The sequence below is a fragment of the Python bivittatus genome, unplaced genomic scaffold (genome assembly GCF_059951505.1).
Source record: "Python bivittatus isolate LINGU-HERP-01145 unplaced genomic scaffold, Pbiv_v1 ctg000850_np1212, whole genome shotgun sequence".
In the NCBI taxonomy this organism is placed as follows: domain Eukaryota; kingdom Metazoa; phylum Chordata; class Lepidosauria; order Squamata; family Pythonidae; genus Python; species Python bivittatus.
The window spans coordinates 12,016,754-12,032,976 of NW_028277112.1; the positions used below are offsets into that span (position 1 = coordinate 12,016,754).

The window sequence follows — 16,223 nt, forward strand, 5'->3', positions numbered from 1 at the left end:
ACTAATATTATAATGAAACCAGAATTATTTCTACTGGGCTTTATGGACAAGGAATTAGAAAAGAAATATGGGAAATTAATATTTTATATGGTAACTGTGGCAAGATTATTGTTTGCAAATAGCTGGAAAAGCAATGAAACATCTACAGTAGAAGATTGGATTATAACATTAACTGAACATGCAGAAATGGCAAAGCTGACCAGTTTGGTCAAAGAAAAAACAATATAGACTTTTCTGAAAGACTGGAAACCTTTTATGGATTTTTTGCTGAAAGAAGAAAAAATCAAATTGATGGTTTGGGATTTGGGGATTAAAAAAGACAGAGGTTGGGGAAATGTTTAAGATGATAATTAATTGATAGAAAGAAGGGCGAAAGGCAAAATTGTATGAGGTTTTTCTTTTCTTTCTTTTTTTTTCTTTTCTATCTTTGTCTTCTGTATGTTTTTACTACATTGAAAAATTATACACACACACACATACACACTCACTATATAACTTTGGGCCACATGCTCTATCTCAGCCCAACCCATCTCACAAGCTTATCATTACAGAAAAAAATAGAAGGGAACTATATAGGCTGACTTGAGTTCCTGTATGAAAGGTGATACATAAATCTAAAAAACAGACAAACAGACATATAAAGATACATACATACATACATTCAACTTTCTTCTGTGTGTTTTTGCTGTTTCCTCAAAATATATGTTTTAACATGGCTCTTTTCCAGGTATATCTGTCTGTACTTCGGTGAAGTCTATAACTGGCAGATCCTACCAATTAGCTGGGTGTTTTTACATCTTTCCTTGGGACTGTGGACTGGCAGCCTTCCATTAAGAAAGTAATAGGAAGGATTGAAAACACTTCCATGATACTGAAAAATCTAATCTTGTTTGAACTTGCTGCATGTAAAATATGGAAGTCAATCTAAAGCTAATTATAAATGAGTAAATAGAAAATACCAATCAGAAAGTTGAGAAAAATAATTTGCAAGTGGAACTTCCAATAATAGTTTCTGAAGCCAAGTTCTCATTCTGGCTTTTGTGTGTGATTAGTTATGGCCTTTATTGATAGATCATTTAAAATAAATTACACCATTTCTGTCACATAAGACATAAATATGTGTTGTTCCCTTAGCTGAAAAAGAGCTAGTCCAAGATTTTAATCAAGAGATCATCTTCTTACTGCATCTCTCTCCTTACATAATCATTGTTGTTTTGTCATGGGTTTAAGGAAGTTCAGAAATTTGTTTAATCCCATGTAATTTTTGACCCACTTTTCAAGCACTGGCATTAAATATTATATTTAATATTAAAAACACTTTATTGCTTATGGCTATTCTGAATTATTCCTCAGATCCTCTAAATTCACTCATTTTTTTATTAACATACAGTGCATTCTTTTGATCCATGCTTATGTAAATAGCTTGGCAGCTCACATCATCACCCATCCTTGGTACATCTTATCCTGATCAAAACATGCATGCAATTATTTTTTTATTCATTTGCTTGGAAACTTTTTTTCTTTCTCTTGCCTCAGTACTTCGAAGTCCTTTAATATAAAGCTGTTTACCTTTGGGCTTCTTCAATCCAGAAATCTGTATAAAATGCTGCAGTTATTATTTATTTAAACTATCATGTCATCAAAATAATTTTCATTCTATTTAAAATACAGTAATACATATAAATTAATAACATTAACTTATATTGAAATATATGAACCAGTGGCCATGGGTAGTAGAATATTACTAACATATTATGGGAGAAATTCCCCTGAAAACTAATCATAGTGATCTATGCAAAGAATCTTCCCTCCCTCCCTCATTCTGTATGGCTTTTAGATAGATATGCTCTTTTTTCCATTGAAATAGCAATATATGCATAGGGTGTTGTTGTTGTTTTAATTGAGCATTTCTTAACTCAGATCATCATATGATGGCCAGTGAAAGAGCATATATTTCAGTTTCAGGTCAAGCAGTGAAATAAATAGTTGATTCAAGTAAATAGTGTGATGTTATGCACATCACTTAGAGGTGCAAACATGTAAGGGATTGGGTTGAAAATCTAATTGGAAGGGTTTAGTATGGCTGTCTTGTATGTATGTATGTATGTATGTATGTATGTATGTACTGGGACTTACATGTGCCTTTTTAAAATACAAGCAGCTTTTTAAAAATCCTACCTTATATTTCATAGAAGACAAATTTACTACAATACTGTACTTCAGCAGGAATCAGACTTAACATTAGTGCAATGCTAAAAATGGCAAAGGAAAACTGCAAGTTACCACCTGCTATTTAGGAATAATGAAATTTAACCTACAATGCAGAAGTCAGGAGAATATAAATAAAAGTAGTATTAACCTGACATATAATCAAGGACATTATAGGCAAGTATGTGCATTATTTATTTCATTCTCAGTCCATCTAGGCCTTGGAACTGATGTTATTTATCTAATCTGCTTCTCTCCCTCCTCTCGTTTGTCTCTCCTTAGTCTGCCCCACTCCTTAGTATAATTTTGTTCTTTTGAATGTCACCTTAACTCACACTGTCAGTGCAGTGTGTTGCTTGCAACGTGAGTAAAACGTAAGCCAGGGAGGAGATGTGCAAATGCACACAAGCCCCACCCTGTTTTATCAGGATTCATAATTATGGGAGTTTGTTCAATCAAACCCTCTTACAATTTCTTGCAAGCTAAATGCAAAGAGGCACCGGGAGCAGGCTTTGCATACAGGCACCGAGAATAAAGGGGATGAGCAAATACCAGGTGGAGAACTTCCCTTACAAGTGGATCCCAGCATGGTATATAAATGCACACACTCATGTGCACGCAAGCTAATAACACGTTTAAGTTATAACCCGCCCTGTGTGTTCCATAAAGCTCTCACTGATTTCCCAATCCACCTCTTTATTTCAATTACTTTGGCATGAGCTGCTCCTAGATCAAGAATAGGAACCCCAAGCCTATGGCCTAATCTGCCCATGAAAGTAATCCATTCAGGCTACGGAGCCAGCAAACATTCTCACTGAAAGCCTGTCCCTCCCCAGAAGCAGCAGCCATCTGAAACACTTGCAAGTGCACCTTGCGTTGGGCCCCTTTGAGCATTTCTTCTTTAGGAAAGGCAAGGATGAATCCATGTGCTATTTTCTGTGTGCCCGCCAAGCATAGACATTGTGCACAAATACCATCAATGTAAGAAACTGTTTTGTTTTTTTTCCTTTGTACCTGAAGCTTGCAAGGAGAGGATTCTTTCTATACACCTGATGCACTGGAAAAAAATGATTTTCTTCATGCCTCAGGTCCACGTTTGTGGGGCAGCATGCCTCCAAATACCAGTTGCAGGGGAACAGTGACATGAGAATGGTATATCTCTGTCTCCTGCTTGTGGGCATCCCAGAGGCATGAGAAACAAAATATTGGATTAGATGGGCCTTGGCCTGATCTAGCAGAGCTATTATGTTAGAATTTTCTCTATGCTTATCTGATATACAGAGAAAAGCAGTTTTTCTGTATGCATTAGGTAAGAATGAAGACCGATTCCAATCTAACGCATGGGAAATAATCCAATGGGGAGGGCACCAGTGTTTTTGCTCCATAGAGCGCCACTCACGAACATCATCCAGTCCATGGAAGCAGAAAGGAACTACATGCAGATCTCAGACAAGTTTTAGTTCCCTACCCCTGTGGTGGATCATTTTCTGGATTACTTCTCGGTACTGGCTGAAAATATATTAACAAATACTATCAGTGATATTAATCAAAGAGGTAATGATTTGGAGGGCATGCAGTGACGCAGCGGCTTAGTGACCCTGGAAGTTGCCAGCTAGAAATGGTCGGAACTTCAGTGGTTCGAGCCCAAGCTCCGTGCGGCAGGGTGAGCTCCTGTCTTGCACCCTCAGCTCCTGCCCACCTAGCAGCTCGAAAGCATAAGCGAGTAGATAAACAGGTACTCTCACCCCAGTGGGAGGAAAAACGCTGGTGGCGCCTTGCACGGGAAAACAGGAATTGCGGGATGCAATGCAGCGGAAGAGACCTGATTTCCTGTGACCACCAGCTGGGCTCCGCCCTAGGAAGGAGGCAATGGCAAACCACTTCTGAAAAAACCTTGCCAGGAAAACTGCAGAGACTTGTCCAGGCAGTCTCCATAGAATCGGTCACGATTGAAAGCAGATTAAAAAAAAAAATGATTTGGAAACGACATTATGACTGGGGACACCTAATCCAATAATAAAATCAATAGACTGATTATTTTTGGCGTTTCCAAAGTTCCTAACTAGGACTAGAAATCAGTCTTGGGGTGAATCTAGAATTAGCCACAAATGTACCGCATGATAAAAGGCTTGAACTAGAAGAATTTAGGGTAGATGCATAAACTAGATATAACTTCTCTGCACTAAAGGTACAAGTATTTCATAGCTTTTGAAGATGTCATGCTGCTGTAGATAGCCCATGGCGATGGAATTTTTTAGAACTGTTTCAGCAACAAAATGGCTGGAAAAACCGCACAGACCTAGTTATGGTCCTATTTACTAAATCAGAAATAATTGGATTGAATTCTGGCAATTTCTAAGCAGACTGTTAAGCTCACTCTTTTTTCTCCCTCCCATACTGTTAATCCATCTTTACAGTTGGAAGCATAATATAAATCAGTGTTTTTCATACATAATGCTACTATTAGTAATAACAACAATAACAGCATTGTATCCTAACCTGTAGCATTTAAAACCACAAAATACATCTAATTCATTTAATAAATAAGCCCAAAATACTGCCAAAATAAGAACCCCTGAGGCAAAATCTTAACCAATTGATTTTTAACTTTTCTGCCTTTTTTAAAAAGCAAAAAATGATAATGTTAACTTTATACCTCCTCCATGAGAATGGTTCATGTAGTATTTTACAATTTGGGACTAGCTACAAGGGATTATATCTGAGGAAATGTGAAGTGTGGGTATGAATTCACACATGACCTGGGTGTGCTTGCCTTTTTTTATGTTCAAAGTTGTATACATATGGAATTTCCAAGTGAAAACAGTTTGAGGTAAGTTTGTTTTCTGTTGACATGCTTGACAACCAGTTTCATGCCTCTGGGTACCTTTGAAACAGGTATCACTATTATTTATTTCAGAAGACCGAAGGGTAAAAAGAACACCAGGGAAAAAAAAACAAAACCCTCCTAAATATAAACTGACAAAGAGATGGGTGCACATTAACTTAAAACCTGGCAGCTGTGACTGTTCTTTATAAAATATCCAGTGGCTTAAATCCTAAATTTAAATTAAGTCCTAACATCTGGAGGGATGGAAAAGCCCTCCAAGAATAGTGGAGTTATTGTGCAACGCCAGAGATCACCCCTAATCAGGAATAGTGCAAGACTTCTCTGTTGAATTTGAAATGGTGTCTTCCTGTCCCAGCTCTCCAGTGTGTTTCACCCACCTTTCCATAATATGATCATGATTCTGCTAATGTTGGTGCTGTTTGAAATGTACATTTTAAACATGCTTCTCAATGAATATCTTCCTGTTGTTCTATGTTAATTTTCATGCACCTCTTTAACTAAGAAGCAAAATGGATCACACAACCAGTAGCCCTTACTATGCAGCAAGATACTCCAGATTTATGTCCACTTCCATGCCCCTACTGATTTCAGCCCACTACTGTAGGTTCAGGGAGAGTAAAACTGCTTCAAAAATATTGTCAGTTGTTTAAATCCCAAGTATGAAGAACAAATGCCAAATATGATTGTGGATTTGCAGTGATATTGAAGGGGAATCGGTGTTGGTAAAGGCATGTTTCGCCTATCTGAGAGAGTTGTGTGTAGAAATTGCTATGCTATGCTGCTGGGAAAAGACCCACCTTAACAGCTTTCTACTTCAGAAAGACGATCAGGAAGAAATTGAATGAAAGGATCTAGAATCCAGAGGCTCAGCACGATGGCAAAATTAACTTCATGACAACTATGTGAATGCAAATGCTGAGTGTTAAAAAGCATGGCATGGTGTAAACTGCACAAGCAAAATTTTAAATGCATATATCATATTTTCTGGTGTGTTTTTGTTATATTGTGAACTTATGCTGTAAACTGTTTAGGGAGCATTTTGCTGTGAAGATGGTATAGAAATATTTTAAAATCAGTAATACTGTAAACGTAAAGGCAAAACAGTTTTAAGATAGTCAGAGTTCATTTGAAGCTAAAACATGCCATTTAAACCCTAACCAGTGTTTTCGTGATGTTGAAATTGTGGCTTGAAACTAACAGGTCAGTAAAAATGCTTGAGGTATTTATCTGACAATAAATCATTGTTGGCTTGGCTTTGTACCAGCCATTACCTATTTCCTTGCTGTTACATTGGAGCTGAACCATTGTTCTACTTTTGCTTTGTTTCAGCAATAGGTGGGTTTAAAAAGAAACACATAATCTTAAACTATCTCATCATGCTCATAGAGGTTATTTTCCAAGGCAGTAATTTATTCTGATATCTTCTCTTGTGTTTAATTTACATTATAATCATATGGGCAGTCATCGGTTGGGATTATGGGAAAAATCTCTTGCTCTGCATCTTCATATTCTGCTTATATAGTTTTCTTAAACGTGTTCAAACATACATTCATTTCATACATAGATGCCTGAATTTTCCTCTCTCCCTCTTCTATCTTTTAGGGACTTTATGTCTTTGTGGTATATTTCATTTTACATAATCAGCTCTGCTGCCCTGTAAAAGCAAGCTATACAGTTGAAATGAATGGAAATACTAGCTCTGGTTCTGCATTTTTCACTCCTGGGAGTGGCATGCCCCTGGCAGGGGAAGAGATCAGCAAATCTACTCAAAATCTTATTGCCGCTATGGAAGAGGTAACTTTATTACTTTACTTTTACAAATAAATATACTAACAACTCTGAAATGCAGGTATGTTCCTACATGATCCATTGATTTTATTCGTTGATAAGCTTTCTATATTACATTTCAGTCGGGAGCTCCGGAGAGGCACACACAGCATTCCCACCTATTTTTTCTCACAACCAGAACCCTGTGAGGTAAATTACCAGGGAGAAAGTAGCTAGCCCAAAGTCACCCAGTGAGATTCTGTGGATGAGGGTAGGCTAGAATCTCTTCGCTTGCTAAATCAATTAATGTTTCTCATCAAAAAGGGTACTCAAATTAGGTATAGTAACAACAAATGCTTAGTAAAGCACAATTGTAAATAATAAATGGCTCATTACAATTAATGAATATTTGTATTCCTAAGAAATCTCACTGGATCCAGTGGGTCTTACTCCAAAATAATCTTACCCCAAAGTTTTCAGTTTAGATTACAATTATATACTCAGTTGCTTGGTGGAATGGCCCTCTTTGTAGTCAACGGGGTTTATATCTCAGTAAGCTTATAATATCAACATTAACAGCTGCACAAGAAAGAAAACCAAATGACAAGGCAAGCTAAAACAGCAGCTTCTCTGTCTCCTTTATTAGCCAGCAAAACAATTCCATTGGAAGAGTGCTGTTGGGTTCTCTTGGGAGCTCTATTATAGTGGTGCCATCGTTACTTTGGCCGAAATCCATGCTGACTGTCATACCAACTTGAACAATTACTTTCTGTTTGATCTTAATTCGCAGGTCAGGAAAGTGAGCAAAACAAAGAAGGTGCTACCTTCTGTCTCCAGGCCATTTCAGGTTTCATATAAACAGGCCATTGGATATGTCTAGAAAATAGACCTGTAAACTATACATGTCAAAAGCATCAATAGTATATGCATATTATTTTCAGCAACTCTGCTCTATTTCAGAAGTGTTGATATCTCCATTCCATTTTCAGATGCAACCCAGTTATGCCATATTACAATTGCCAAATTAAAAAAATTTAAAAGTACAGAAAACGATCTAGCTATGAGTCAGCCATAGGGGAGAGAATATGCTCCCGATGGTGGAAAGCTGGATCTTACAGCACATCCTAATGGCAAGTGCTCTATAAAATATTATACATATGGTATTTGTACATTGCCCTAGCTCATCATGCTTATCATCTTAACCAACATTTAAATTGCTGGAACTAATTGAGGCCAAACTCCAAGACACCAGTAATTGGAGTCTCTTGATACTTTTTTTGCAGCTGGGCGCAAATGGGCTTTCAAAAATTATCCACTAAATTTGTTGGCAGAGAAGCTTGGGATAGGAAATTTCTCTGCTGTCTTCAGAAAAAGAAAAATTATCCAACAATTTTTCCATGGGCAGGCTGTTCCTTCCTGATGACTACTAAAAAAAAAAAAAAAAAATTAAAGGAGTTCCCTAATGACAACCTTCCTTGAATTTAATTGAAGTCTTGGAAGCCAGAAAGATGATTGCATCATAAGAGACAGAACGTTCTCTTATGCATTGGCCACCTCATAATTAAAGAAGTGCAAGGATATCACCTTCCACCCAAAAGAATTTCTCTTCTCTTCTCTCTTGAAAGAACTTCTAAAAGCAAAGACTCTTTCATCACATTGAATGAAAACAGGTAGAAAAAAATGCCCAGCTAGAGGAGATTGAGAATTGAATTAGGATACCATATTAGTGTATGTGTATGTTGCAAGGGCTGAGTACTGTTTCTTAATGAATTTTGTTTTACTACCTTTAGCACAGGTTTCAATCAAATACATTGGTTAGCTTCATTCTTTATGGACTTTATAGTTCAGCGGAGATTTGAATTTGGGATGACTATGTCCCATGCCTAGTTGTTGTACAACATTTATTCTGTACTTGTAGTAGCAGCACTTGTCACAATACCAGTAAATCAGTATACAATATAAGTGGATGTTAATCATAAACCATGTTTGGCAAAAGTTGTGTTTATTGACTATTTAAACATTTGTGCCCCAGTTTTGCCCAGCTAAACATGTGTTCTTTGTTTTTCCTCAAACAAGCTCCTTTTCTCTCACATAACATCAAAAGTTAACCAGAACATATTTAATCTATATTTTAAATAACAAACCCACTAAATTCTCCAATGAAATAATACAGTAGCAGAGAACAATATAGCTACTCAAAATCATTTAAAAATAATTCTATAACCAACCACTCCTTCTGAAGTAAGCAGTCAATTACAGCAGAAAGCAGGGTTTGCCCATCCTCTGAAAGCCACTGAAGAGAGGATGGCACAAGTCTTCCTTAGGCAGGAGTGCCAGCACAAGCTTATTGTCACAGCAAAGGGTCCTTTTCAGCTCCACACTAATTGTCATTCCGGAGGTGTTCAGAAATGCAGGAGGGTCTTTGACCATCACCTCAGTAGGCAATCAGTGTTGGCTGAAACAGGGCTAGTCTTCCCATATCCAAAGGGTTTCAGATCATAAGGCAGCCTTGAAGTTGCTACTGCTGCACTGTTGACCACTCTGTCTCCTTCTCTTTGGACATCTCTATGGTATTACAGAGCCCACAGTAAGATACATAAATCCTAGGCCTGTTTGATATCAGTTATGCATTCCATCTCTTCCATTCCATTCCATCTGTGTGTGTAGGTCTGCCAGTTACTATTTCACAAAGAAAGTAACTTTCATCTTGTACATACTTCTACATTATTATTTTACCAAGAACAATCTGTGGATCCCTAAAGGAATTGGTGGATAGTCCTAGAGAAGCAGCCTTCCTTGTACAGCGGTATTTTTGGCAATATCATCATACCTTAGTCTAACTTAATTTGTGGGCCTGGCCTAGCCATTAGGTAGAATATCATGAAAAGTCCACAATTTCTTCTTTCACAATATCGAAGTGTTTTTACAGCTAGGGAAAGAAGTGCATTGTGAAACTGTGTAATTCAGGACCCAGCATAATTTGACTAACTGGGATAAAAAGCACCTTGACAGGGAGGAGGCCATTTGCTGCTTTATCCCAGGTGGCAAAATCTTTTGGCCATCACTGCTATTGTGGCATTGGGAAATGCCATAATACTAAGGAAACAGCTGTTGCTCTAGTTCTTTTGACTACATGCACATTGCTATGTAGGGGTGAACCCATTGCATCTCACCAAGATAATATTTTTCTGACTTGCCGAAATAACTAGCTAAATAATGAGGATCGTATCATTTGCTGTTTGTGGGATCCTCTAGCCTAAAGAACCAATAACATCACTGGGAAGACAATATAGAGTGGTTTTTGTGGCACCCTTTGTAAAAACTATACACTTCTTAATGTTTTGTTTTGTTTTTTAAAGATGCCAGCAGACTGGGAGAGAGCATCCCTGAGAACAGGCAGCCAGGCCAGGGCTGTCTTTACGCAAAGCCCACAGAATGGCAGTGCCTACATAGCTGCTGGAGGATTCAGGAACAGCTCTTTGGTGGCAGATGAAGAATCACAAGAGTTTGATGATTTAATATTTGCTTTAAAAACCGGTAAGTACAATATATCTTCCTTTCTAAATAATCAGATATGATTTTTGCAAATGGATTCTGGCTAGCTGTTCAAATCAAAGTAAAAAAGTTGCCTTGTGCTATACTTAATATGCATTTTACTTAAAGGACAAAAAGGCAAATTGAATGAAAAAGGCAATTAGCCTATATCTGGAAAGTAAGTGTGTTTTCTTAAGTGTTTAAAATTTAGGATGAAGAAGGAAATACTATTCTTATATAAATCACAGGCTACCATTTCAGATGTAGAAATGCTACCATATATCCAATTTATATGGATCCAAATGGGTTTGCATTTATATGGAAGCAATTGTATATGAATCAGAAATAAGGTCATGGACTGTGCAATTCTGCCACCCTGCTGAGTTAGGCTCCCCATAGATATAAGAAGAAGAAGATTAACTATCGTCCAAGAACTAGGTTAAAATTAATTCTATGTGATCAGGAAACTACAAAAAGAAAAGGTGGATAAAATCATGAAAAAATCACAGAATGTGTAAGTATGTCAGAGAAAGGGCTATTGGGATTTCTTGAATATGCAGAAAATGAAAAGGTGAAATGTATGGATTTCTGCAGATCTTCTAGAACAGTGGCAAGACAGCATGCCATCCATCAGATGTTTTGCACTTCAGTTCACAGTCAACCATCATCTCCACTACTACATTTGGAGGGTACATCATTTGCCAACCTTATAGCTGTCGTTGTTCAAAGGGCCAAGTTTAAAGGTTACAAATATGAGTATGATGACTGGCCTCAAAAGAGCACTTGTATTTCTAATATATATACATCCCTAGTTACACATAGCAGAGTGCAAGCCCGATTATGTTTCCGTGTGGGTCAGTCAGCAGTACAACAACTTCTCAGTCTTATTTGTTTGGAATATCAGTAGTTGCATAGCTAGACATGGCAGCAAATGACACAATTGTAACACTGCTTAGCAAAGCATAAAATGACAAATACGTATATAAAAAGAAAACTCTGAGATATGAGTTTGACGTTGTTTTCCATTCTGAACAGGAATTAAAAATCTAAAGTATGTTTATGATCTTCTGGGCTTGCAAAATCAGTGCAGTGGTATCTACCACTGCAAAGGGTAAATGAATATTAAACCTCATGTTGCAATTTCAGTGCCTTTTTTATATGTTTAAAAGCCCATATTTGTCCTTTACTGTGTGAAAAGGACAAGTGCCAAGGTATATAACTTAAAAAAAAAAAACTAATTAAAGTACGGTCAAACTATGAGTGCCCTGAAGAAATAGTTCTAGCTGCTTCATGTCACATAGGCAGAAAGACTAGACTAGCTGCCTTAATACATCCTAAACTTGCTTTACAGGTACTGTGAGTTTCTTAGGCAAACAGACAGCTGGGAGACCTTTGAGCCATAATCTGTATTTGGTGTCACTGGAATTAGTTCTTAGGTAAATTCAGCTTGGCCCTTGTTTGTTCATGAAACCTTCACATCTGAGCTAGAGTCTCCTTGTTTCATGCCCTTGTTAGACCAAAATAAATAAATAAATAAATAAATAAAATTATCTACTGCTAGAAGGAAATACTGTATAAAAGAAAAAATGCTCAATTCTGCTTGAGCTTCCAATATGAAAATAAGAATTAATTGTTTATGTTGCTATAAAAAAATCTTGTTGGATGTGTGTAAATATAAAATAGGTGAGAAACTACCAATAATATAATGCAGGTTTTTAAACATATAAAAAAGGCATTGAAATTGCAAGATGAGATTTAATATTCATTTACCCTTTGCAATAGTAGATATCAGCGCACTGATTTTGCAAGCACAGAAGATCATAAACATACTTTAGTTTTTTAATTCCTGTTCAGAATGGAAAACAATGTCAAACTCATATCTCAAAGTTTTCTTTTTTGACTGCAAGTTGGGCTAAGCTGATAAAGGAGCTAGGCTACTGTTCTTAGCAAGAGAGCTTGAAAGACAAACTGTAGCATTAGTATTGGAAATGTACAAGCAATATTTTCTCAGAAATCACAGTCCCAGTGTGAAGTCATTACATAGTCTTACAGGGCCTCATTGCTTTAATTTGAGGACATGCTGCCCCTAAGAACGCTGCACTGCCTTATGATAAACACTTCTAGATGGTCTGTGCACAGTTTTAAGTTGTTCTTCCATAGAGGACTTTATAACCTATTTTTATTCCAAAAGATTATCAAATCCTTAAGAATTCATTCATGGCCTGAAAAATGAATTATAGTCATGTTATAATTTTGGTCTTAGAAAAGCTTAATAGGTTATTTGTTTAAATCTTCAGCAACACAACAAAGGCCCACCTGTATAAAATGGGAAATGGCAGATCAATCCATTTGACTTTGTGAGTTGTTTTTTTAATGGTGACAGTGAGCTGTCAGTTCTGGAAATTCCATATTGGACAATTCTGAAATAGCCTGCACATGAAGGAACATTTTGTCATAATCCTCAAGCAGGATTTTTTCATAAATTCATAAACTGATTCATGTTAGTTTTCCTCTGTCTAATGCCATCCAGAGGAATTGGGCTTCAATTTATCATCCCTGCCAGCACTGACAATTTTTTACTACACTGAAAAAGTTTGGAAATTCATTGTAAGTTTATAGAAATATCTCTCGTTTGAAACCTATAGCAGCTTTGCTTTTTCCTTTTCTGTTTTCTATACTGACTCATTTCCCCAGGATTCTATGAGAAACATGCCATCATCGGTCATTTTGTTAAGGAACAGAAGGGACCCACACTCTAGGAATGGTTTATGTGCAGTGATACTTGACTTCAGAAATTAGAAGTTAATTCACTGCTTCAGTACTTCTGTTCTCTACCCTCAGACTACATTTAGGACATTTCCTGATCAACTTCTCTGACTCACGGATTTTTATAATGGACCCAGATTTCATCATCATCTTTCATTTTATCTTCCTGTGTCTTCAACCTCTAATTCTCCTTTTTTCCTTCTCACTTAACAACTGTGAAGCAGGAAAAGATTGAAAAAAGGCCCAATGCTTGCCTAATGATAGCAGTAGGAACCCTCCTTGTGAAACACCTTTCAGTCATTTGATAGCATGGAGAATATTGTAATTTAGTCATGTCATCATCTCCTATATCTTAGAATTAAAATTAGACAAATAATCCTGGACATGTGTAACAATGCAATCTAATATGCCATATTTTCTGTCTGATTTGTGTTTTATGAATTGCTAGTTGAGAAAGTGGTAGCATTTGGTTTCCTGCAAGCAGCATATTCCAAATGCAATGAGCCAGATTTATTGCTGGTACAGCTCCTTTGAAGCCTATGCACTGGCAGCAGAAATAATTTTGCCCAGTCCATTGAATCTCTGCAGCCCTTGCTCATTTGTAACTGGTTTTACTGGCAAGTAATGTCTGGAATTAATCTCTTTTGACATTACCATGTTTAATTATGCTTGCATGCACTTTTGCACTTCTGCATAAATAGGATTTGCAAGTCTTGAAATATCTAAATAGGGGTTGGGCAGTTTTTTAATATTTTATTTACTTGTCCTGAGACCAAAAACACAGTATGTTCACTCAGGCAATAACAATCAGTTGGTGCCACTTGCAGAAGAGGTAACATGGGGGTGGGGAGGAGAAGCTTTTCCACCTTTCTTTGTTCATGAAGAATTCAGACTGTGCTAAAAATGTTTATTCCATCATCATAAAATGGTAGGCCAGGAGAACTATATCTCTGTGGAGAAAATATGGAGGCATTACACTGACAACCATACTCATCTTGATGTAATGTTGGTTCAGGGCATCTGCCAACTAGTACAGGCCTAGGCCAAGCTTTCTAAAGTGGCGTAACTATAATCTGAGATCGCCATTGATGCATTGAGGTCCTGTCCCTCAACACGCAGATGCTACCTTTGCAAGCGAGGAACTCCACTAGCAACTGGAGAGGTGCACAGGAAGAACTCAAAGGAGCATCTGTCATGCTTAGTTTCTTTCCATACCTTGCAGTATGGAATAATATATGCATACATGCATATTCAATATTGTATATTCTTTTAAAGACACATTGTTTCATGAAAGTGTATCAAAAAGGACTCTTAAGGGACATGAAGCTTAGGGATTACATGAAGAAATAGAATGCAGTATGTGTGAATGTGTATGAAAAAGAAAGAGAGAGAGTACATTCATATAAATTAAGCCTCAAGCTAGACTATAAAAATCTGGATGACCAGTAAAAAAATTTTTTTTTAAATTCTATCTCTTTACTGCCATCTAATAGACTTATGGAGTTTTGCAACCCAGATCAGGTAGCCCTAACATAGTCAGCTCAAGTCTTAAAATATTATGAAGGCAATATTGCAGTAGCAGAATTAAATATGCAAAATCACAGCACTTACTGTGATATTTATAACTGCAGTTTATGGATTAAAAATTCAGTGAAGGAAATGATAGTTAAGAAAGAAAGAGAATTCAGATGTGGACTAGAAGCAATTTACTGTGGCCTAAGATGTTTTAAACTGGAGGAATCTTCTGTATTAATCTCAACAAGAGTTAGCTAAAGACATTTTACATGCTAGCAGCATAACTTTTGGTATGACTGAACCTCTGCATTTTGAATTCTCTGGGTCCCTAAATCCATCTAGAACTATTAAAACTGCACTAAGAACAGGGAAGTTGATATCATCATCATCATCGGACAGGCATATTCTCCGGAAGATATGGTTTTGTTTTCAGATCTCCCAAATTCTGCCTTCCTTTCTGTGTTTCAGGTGCTGGCCTCAACATCAGTGACACTGAGTCCTGTCATGGCAGCCACGATGGAAGCACAATAGTTAATTCCCAAATTGTTGAACTTAGAAGAATACCTATAGCAGACACTCATCTCTAATCGTTTTACTTTTTTAACATGCTATATTCCATTCTGTTTTTTATACCTGTGTTTTCTTTGAACAACAACAACAAAATCTCTCTATATATAGCTATGTAACAGAATGCTGTGAATTATACGATTGAAGAATTAACAAGTTTTGTTTTTTAAATGAAGGAAATAACCTTGTAATTTTTTACAGTAAGTATCAATAACTCATGTTTAAACCATTAATTTAGATTAACCTATTCTATCAAGTCAACTAATTTTTAAAAATTAACTCCTATGTGTATGTCTGTTTTAATAAAAATTGATATAGTCAATCTGATGGTGATTGCGTGTTTATCTGCGTGCAATTGACCAGGAAAGATACTATGGTTATTGACCTGCAATTTATTTTATTCCCCTAGACATTTTTCAAAGTGCACTGCCTATTTTTTCTTTTTTCTTTTTTTTCCCTTTGGCCTGCAACAGAGTGTCATTTTACATTCCAAGCAAGAGAGAAAATATTATCATCAGAAATTCACATGTAGAGATGCTAAGCCCACAGACAGATAATTAGAAAACACTTCTCCTGGTATGAACTAAGACAGGAGTAAAAAAAAAAAAATGGCCTATAGTATCCTATCTGTGATCCGTCCTGAGTGGGAGGAACTAAAAAAAAAAGTGTTGTTTTTTTCCCTTTTGCATTTTGCGGTTTTTCAAGAGGTTTGTTGCATTTAAAAGAAAAGTCTTCACATATGACCCAGTATAGCTTATAGCTCCGGGAGAATATAGAATTATTGTCAGAATACTTCATGGATCATAAATTATGAGAAGCAAGGGTGCCAAGCAAACTCCCTAAATGCATTTCTGTATATAAAGCCCTATTCCAGGGGGTCATCATTTTATTTTGGCACCAGATTCATTGCATGATTTCACAGAATGACCTGGCTGGCCCAATAAACCTTACCTGAGATCTTGCAAAACCACCAGATCTCCTGAGAATTAAGTAATCACACATCATCTCACATGGAATC

At 36.8% G+C, this 16,223-nt stretch overlaps 1 protein-coding gene across 1 annotated transcript in view; it reads left to right on the plus strand.

Annotated features, from left to right (window-relative positions):
* Window positions 1-15,680, plus strand: part of ADGRV1 (adhesion G protein-coupled receptor V1) — a 275,296-nt gene extending 259,616 nt beyond the window's left edge. Inside the window, exons 88-90 of the mRNA XM_088130185.1 lie at window positions 6,659-6,850; window positions 10,183-10,360; window positions 15,107-15,680. Of these exons, the coding sequence (XP_087986311.1) occupies window positions 6,659-6,850; window positions 10,183-10,360; window positions 15,107-15,225 (489 nt within the window). The 3' untranslated portion in view covers window positions 15,226-15,680. The remainder of the gene's footprint in view (window positions 1-6,658; window positions 6,851-10,182; window positions 10,361-15,106) is intronic.
* Window positions 15,681-16,223: the final 543 nt, after the last annotated feature.